This window comes from Trichechus manatus, unplaced genomic scaffold (genome assembly GCF_000243295.1).
Source record: "Trichechus manatus latirostris isolate Lorelei unplaced genomic scaffold, TriManLat1.0 scaffold00002, whole genome shotgun sequence".
NCBI lineage: Eukaryota > Metazoa > Chordata > Mammalia > Sirenia > Trichechidae > Trichechus > Trichechus manatus.
This window is the reverse complement of record NW_004443938.1, coordinates 845437-852879: the sequence shown is the minus strand read 5'-3', so window position 1 is coordinate 852879 and position 7443 is coordinate 845437. Positions and strand designations below refer to the sequence as shown.

At 43.4% G+C, this 7443-nt stretch overlaps 1 protein-coding gene across 4 annotated transcripts in view; it reads right to left on the bottom strand.

The window, feature by feature from the left end:
• PHF10 (PHD finger protein 10) overlaps nucleotides 1-7437 on the bottom strand; it is a 25158-nt gene extending 17721 nt beyond the window's left edge. For 2 of the 4 annotated variants that reach the window (XM_023728450.1, XM_023728451.1), the window contains exons 1-2: nucleotides 7376-7437; nucleotides 3300-3443 (exon numbers count right to left, since the gene is read on the bottom strand). In XM_023728450.1, the coding sequence (XP_023584218.1) occupies nucleotides 3300-3442 (143 nt within the window). In that variant the 5' untranslated portion in view covers nucleotide 3443; nucleotides 7376-7437. The remainder of the gene's footprint in view (nucleotides 1-3299; nucleotides 3444-7375) is intronic. The other 2 variants (XM_004368773.1, XM_012554850.1) reach the window with 1 other exon arrangement.
• Nucleotides 7438-7443: the final 6 nt, after the last annotated feature.

Genomic DNA, 7443 nt, shown 5'->3' with positions numbered 1-7443 from the left:
CTACCTATCCATGAGCAAGGTATGTTTTCCCACTTATACAGGTCTCTTTTTGTTTCCTGCAGTAGTGTCTTGTAATTTTCATTGTATAGGTCTTTTACGTCTCTGGTTAGATTTATTCCTAAGTATTTTATCTTCTTGGGGGCTATTGTAAATGGTATTGATTTGGTGATTTCCTCTTCGAAGGTCTCTGTTGGTGTTAAGGAATCCAACTGATTTTTGTACGTTTATGTTGTATCCTGAAACTTTGCTGAAATCTTCTATTAGTTCCAGTAGTTTTCTTGTGGATTCTTTGGGGTTTTCTGGGTGTAAAATCATATCATCTGCAAATACAGATACTTTGACTTCTTCCCTACCAATCTGGATGTCCTTTATTTCTTCTTCTAGCCTAATCGCTCTGGCTAGGACCTCCAGCACAATGGTGAATAAGAGTGGTGTTAAAGGGCATCCTTGTCTGGTTCCTGTTCTCAAGGGGAATGCTTTCAAAGCCTCTCCATTTAGGATGATGTTGGCTGTTGGTTAAGTCAAGGACAATTCTCAAGTGCCAACTTGGATGCCAGCTGGGAGAGGAATTCAGGGAGAGAAGCAATTAGGTGGGAGAAAAGGAGCTGAGACGTCTGCGGGCAAGTTCAGCGGAGAGCAGTAAGGGGTGAGAGGACAGCCTCTGGCGAGGGCTTCAGACCTAAGACGGGTACTGGGCATCCTCAGCATCCAGTAAAAACGAGACTGGATAAATCCACCTAATGAGAGCACGCCAAGAAGAGAAAAAGGGGTCAAATTGGGTCTCTGGGAAAATGCTGACATGATACTGAAGTAACAACAGTTTAATATTATTAATATCAGTTAAATGCTGTTGTTCTTGTGTGCCATGGAGTTGACTCTGACTCATAGCAATCCTATACAACGGAGCAGAACTGCCCCATAGGATTTCCTAGGCTGTAAATCTTTATGGGAGCAGATTGCCAGGTGTTTCTCCCGCAGACCTGCTGGTGGGTTTGAACCACCAGCCTTTGGTATAGCAGCTGAGCGCTTACAGTTACCTGTTACATACTATATAACAGAACAGTACAATAATAAGAATGACTCCAACAATGGCAGCTACCTTCTACTTAGCCTTGTTACATCCCAGGCCCTGAGGTAAGTATTTTATAGATATCATCTCAATTTATTCTGACAACCCGACAGGTGAGGCAAATAAAGAATATGAGGTGTGGTGAAGTTATACAACATGCCCAAGGTCACCTAGTAAGTGGCAGAGTCAAGACCCAAAACGAAGTCAGACTTCAAAGTCTAGGCTAGTCTCTGTCAGCAAAGTCCCGTCCAGCAGCCACGGAAGCTTCAGGAAGGAAGACTCACCAGCTCCCACAGAGCCGTCGCACACAGAAGAACGGGTGGTGTCCACAGAGCTTATCAACGAGATCTTACAGGTGGCCCTAGAAACAACAGTTACGGGGAAAGGGATGCAGCTAAGCTGACCACAGCAGGCTGAGGCATGGGCATGGGGTGAAAACGAAGGTGGCTCCCTTCTTTCTGGAGCCTGATGATGACGGGATGAACGAAGGGTGGGTGGAACCCAAAGGAGGGCAGAGCCAGAGGCATGTTTGTTCTGTAGCATGGAAGCAACAGCCATGTTCACACGCTGAGGAGTCTGAGCTAACCGGGAGGAAGGAGAGGTGACAGGAAGAGGACTGTTGCTGCCAATGAGGAAGAGATGCAGAAGAAGCCTGCTGAGCTGCCAAGTAGCGGAAAGGAGCAAGGGAGGCCTTGTCTGAGGTCGAAGCTGAGGGCTACGTGAAGCAGGGAGAACCCAGCATTGAGGTTTCCACCTGAGTAGAGAGCAGGCATTTTGGCAGCCACATCCACATTTGCTTTGCAGCCTCCTGCAGCCAGAGTGTGGAGTGAACAAGGCAGAGGAAGTGGTAAACTCAGCAGTCATGATACAAATCGGTTCCTGCATTTCACCAAATTGTCATCTATTCTTTTATTGTACTACTGTCTCGAAGTGCAGTAGTTACATCAAATTAAGCTCCATCTAGGAGCCCTGGTGGCACAGTGGTTACGAGCTTGGCTACTAACCAAAAAGTCGGCAGTTCAAATCTACCAGCCACTCCTTGAAAACCTATGGGGCAATTCTACTCTGTTCTATAGGGTCGCTATGAGTAAAAATCGACTTGAAGGTAACGGGTTTGTTTTCTGTTGTGTGTGTTTTTTTTTTTTTTTTTTTTTGTAGGTGATGTAAGTTTTATCACACTGGAATAACAATTCCCCTAACTATGACCTAACGTAACGTTATCATTTTCTGTCCTAGTACAGGTCATGGCAGTTGTTTCCTATCATTGCTAGCCTTGCAGTGATAAGTAAGTCACTATCCATATGCTCTGGAGAGAAGGGTGTCCCCAAAAGCTCAGAGATGACATCGGGCATACCGTCCTCCTGCCATAGCCACTCTTGGTGTCATACTTTAGTACCCCTGACTGGACTAAGAATGAGAAAACCATCCCAGGAAGGTTATAATTTGTTAAATTTATTAGAAAGTTAAACATTTTTTAAAAGTGCCTCATTATTGGGACTGTTTCTTTTTCTATATAGAAATTATCACCAAATGGTTCTTAATTTCAAACCTAAGGATAAATATAATAAAGATTAGCAAGAACATTTTGCTTAAAAGTCACTTAGTACTTGAGAAATACTAAGTAGGAAAATAATAGTAATTTGCATGCTCTATTTCCTGATCCCTAAACACATTTATATTCAAACAGGCACAACTTTAGTCACTGCAGTAACTGAAACTACCATCAAATACCTTTCTCCTGAGATTCTTGCTAAACGCCTCTTTACCTCATCTCGATTATCAACTTCACAGAGTTAAGCTGAACAAAGTCAGCCCGAAATTCTGAATTATCCTGGCCCTGCTACTTCCCTGCCATGTGATCTCTCAGTTTAAAATCTAATGTCAACTACCTAGAGCACACGATGCCTCGAAACACCTGTCACGTGCGTGCACTTCCCTATGGGAAAAAGCAATGTGCTAACACTGGGTTGTCACAGTAGCTGCATAACTCTATAAATTTACTAAAAAGTGCTGAACTACATACTTAAAACAGGGTGACTTACAGCAATGTAAAGTATATTGCAATAAAACCATTTTTAAAAAGTGACCACAGACATTGCACTCAGTAGCAAGAGTGCCTTTGGTGTCCCACTGGAAAACACAAGAGAAATTTCTAAAATTTCAAATAACTACCTTTGCTGGGGCTAGGGGCCAGGGGAAGAAGGAGGCAGTGCAGAGAAGGAAAACATACCATAAACAAATATGACTAAGCAATAAAATGCCAGTACCCAAGATCTTGACTTGAAGTCTCACAACTCCTAGAGCTATCTCCTGAGCCCATCCGCCTCCTTTTGGGTGGCTGGGTCCCATCATTTGAATTATCTTCATTATCATCCTGCACATTTAAAAAAAAAAAAAAAAAAAAGAGAGAGAAAATTTAAAAACAAAGAAAAAAATGATCATCCATCCTGCGTCCTCCCAGACTTGCTAGAAGGCTCAAGTCAGAGACTTTGTACAGACAACTAGTTATACAAATGTAACCTCCTATTATAATTAAAAGAGGCCAAGAATTTGCCACAGGCAAGACCTGGAACAAAAGTCAAAACTGATCATCAATACAATCAAAGTAAGATTTTCACTTAAACTGTAAATCTAAACCCACTTTAGATTTCTTATCGAAGTTAAAAACGCCTCCGCTTTTAACAAACACATAAAATTTCTGCATCACTCTCAAATTACAGCAAATCCTCCCACCCCTGCCAGAAAAAAAAGTATGCATAATTTATGTTTAACTCATCTTAAGACTAATATAGTTCTATAGGCTTATGTTGTTAGGTGCTGCGGGTCAGCTCTGACTCAGTCACCCTATACACAACAGAACACTGCCTGGTCCTGCCCCAACCTCACTGTCCTTGCTATGCTTGAGCCCACTGCTGCAGCTACTGTGTCAAACCATCTCGCTGAGGGTCTTCCTCTCTTTCACTGACCCTCTACTTTACCGAGCACAATGTCCTTATCCAAGGATTGGTCCCTCCTGATAACACATACAAAGTAAGCAAGACGAACTCTTGCCATTCTTGCTTCTAAGGAGCATCCCGGCTGTATTTCTTCCACAACAAATTTGTTTGTTCTTCTAGCAGTCCATGGTATATTCAACATTCTTTGCCAACACAATAGGCTTATAGGACTTATCTAACTGGCTACTTTAAGTACTTAGATCCCTATGAAAAAGGGACATACTAGGACTCAAAACAGGTTACCAATCCTAACTGTTAAATATTTTTCTTACATTCAAAAATTTAGCAAAAATATACCCTAAAAAGTCATCAATCTATATTGCCACACACATCCCCCAAAAAGGAGAGGTTTAAAATTTTTTAATGCAATACTTTATGTGACAAGAATATCAAGAGTGGTGCAAATGGTTAACTTGTTCTGCTGCTAACTGAAAGGTTGGAGATTTGAGTTCACCCAGAGATGCCTCAGAAGAAAGGCCTGGTGATTTACTTCCAAAAAATCAGCCATTTGACAACCCTACGGAGCACAGTTCTCTGGCACACATGGGGTTACAAGGAGTTGGAACTGTCTCCAGGGCAACTGGTTTTTAACTGCTTAAATTCATCATTTCCATTAAGGAAATGAAATGAGGAATTAGACATTAGGATATTGATTTATTCACATGGTAGTCAAGGGGTAAGCCATGGTGTTTTCAATGGCCTCATATGAATGCGAAAGCTGGACGATGAATAAGGAAGACCGAAGAATTGGCCCCTTTGAATTATGATGTTGTCGAAGAATATTGAATATACCATGGATTGCCGAAAGAACAAACAAATCTGTCTCCAAAGAAGTACAACCAGAATGCTTCTTAGAAGAAAGAATGAGGAGACTTCGTATCACATACTTTGGACATGTTGTCAGGAGGATCAGTCCCTGGAGGAGGACATCATGCTTGGTAAAGTAGAGGGTCAGCGAGAAAGAGGAAGACCCGCAATGAGATGGATTGACACATTGGCTGCAACAATGGGCTCAAGCATAACAATGATTGTGAGGATGAGGCAGGACCGAGCAGTGTTTCATTCTGCTGTACATGGGGTCGCTATGAGGTGGAACCAACTGGAGGGCACCCAACAACAAGGTCTAAAAACACAGATCTTTTTAAAAATCAAATTAATGTGGCTTTCTAACACTAGTACAATTTTGTTGAAATACCATGGTCCTCTTGCTACATAATAAAATGAAAACAACCCTACAAAGGAATATAAAGATGTAGTATGGGGTAGTGGTCAGGCATGTCAGAGTTGACTGCCTGGGATCTCACTGAGCGCTGTTTCTCCGTGGCTGAGCACTCATGCTTTATGGGCCTCTCCTTATCTGTAAAGTCGGGATGACAGCAGTGTCCATATCATGTGGTTAACGCAAGGATTAAATCAGTTAACACATGGAAATCGCATAGCGGAATGCCTACAAAATAATTAACCAAACCATTGCTGTCGACTTGATTCCCCGACTCACAGCAACCCTACAGGACAGAGTAGAACTGCCTCATAGGGTTTTCAAGGAGCGATTGGTGGATTCAAACTGCCGATCTTTTGGTTAGTAGCTGAGCTCCCTTAGCCACTGCTTAAATGCTCAATAAATGTTAGTTAATATTATGATTATGATGGTGATTATTAGAACGTCTCAAATGTCTCCAGCTGTTAGGAATTTACTCAGAGTCTTTCCCACAAAGTAAAATGTACAAAATATTCCTTTTCAGTCCTTACAAAATAAGCATTCAATTAAAGAGCTCTGTATATTCTTATTGAGACAATCAACCAGGTAGGACCTGGATAATAGTCCAAATCTTACAGGGAAATGAAATTTTACATTTAAGTAATTAAGTATCAATTACAATTAAGCAGTATCACAATTGCAACATTTCATATTCAATACTTCTAGACATAACTCATTTTAAGCATCAAAGTTTTTTTTTTTTTTTTTGCTTGCTTATGAACGTTTTAAGGATTTTTATATAAAAATCCTTAAAGATTATTCCTCTTTGGCTAAAAAATTGAGATACTCAAAAATAAAAAGTTAAAATAAGTCCTCAAAAAAGCTGAAACCACAATTCAATATATAAAGAGTTTGAAATTTGCTATTCTAGACAAATACATTATTACATAACATAATCATTTGGTCAGCTCACCTTTTTCTAGAGAGACTGTACCAGAAACGTCTTAACCGATATACTATGGAGTAAGACTAAGTCATAAAAATGTACTGGTAAACCTTGACACGGAACAGCTGTCTGTTTTCAAAGACTCCCAAATGTACTAAATCAGACATTCACGTTTCAGAGTTAACCGGTGGCTCCCACCTTCCCATAACGTGTTTCTACGCAGCCCATCCTGCAGGCAGACTCCCAAGGCTGGATCCGCGCCGAGCCCGCCCTGGGCCAGGCCTTGCATGAGATGCTGCGAGTACAACAGCGGTGTGTCCAGTGACTGTCACTGGCCGGGACATCTGGGCCCCCATCAGAACCGAGTCCTCACTACGTCCCACGGGACACGCGCAACAGGCAGCGCGGCAGGACAGGGAGCAGCCTTGTCAGACACAGACGTGTCTACTGTCAGGGCCATCCGTCCCCCACGTCCGAATGGCTGTGTGCGAATTCAGCCACTGTACTAAGTTCACTAATTTAAATGTCCTGTTTCCACAGCTGTTTACAATCCTTGTTTTAATAAGAGGTCAAATAGCTCAGAAAAATATTCACCGAATGAAGGATCTTTTGAAAACATCATACTAACCCACACTAATACGAAGAAAACTACTTTCATTTATGAGTTTAATTTCCACCTGGAAGCAGGACGTTTCTCTGACAAAAGCCTAAGTAAGCTTTTCGGGAAATGAGGTTAGAGTCTCAGACACGGAAATGGCCAAAAAGTTTTGGGAAAAGGCTTATAATTTTCTTCCCTCTGGCTTTCATCACTGTGTGCTATTTGAAAAAAAGAAACGAAACGCAGAGTTGCCGCCAGTGAAGGTCACCGGCGGGGCCACTGGGGCAGAGGGGACGGCGGGGCCTGACTCCCGGGCAGCCCGGCCGGGGTCCCGCTCAAGGCTCCGCGGGGCCAGCGCCCCACTTTCAGGGAACTACGCCGGGAAGCCGAGCGGCCTGGGTCGCTGACCCGCGAGCACGTCTGGTGTCCGGACGCCGAGAAGACGCCGCGGGAAGAAACTTCTCCGGAAACTCCCGGCGGAAGCGCCCCTCAGACCGGCCGCGGCCTCGGGCTGGCGGGGCCGACAGCTTCGCCCGGCCGCCGCGGAATCCGCCCGCTGGCTCCTCACCTTCGGGGACTGCGCTCCGGGGGCGACCGGGTCGCCGTCGCACAGGCGCGGGGACAGCGCCGACCCGG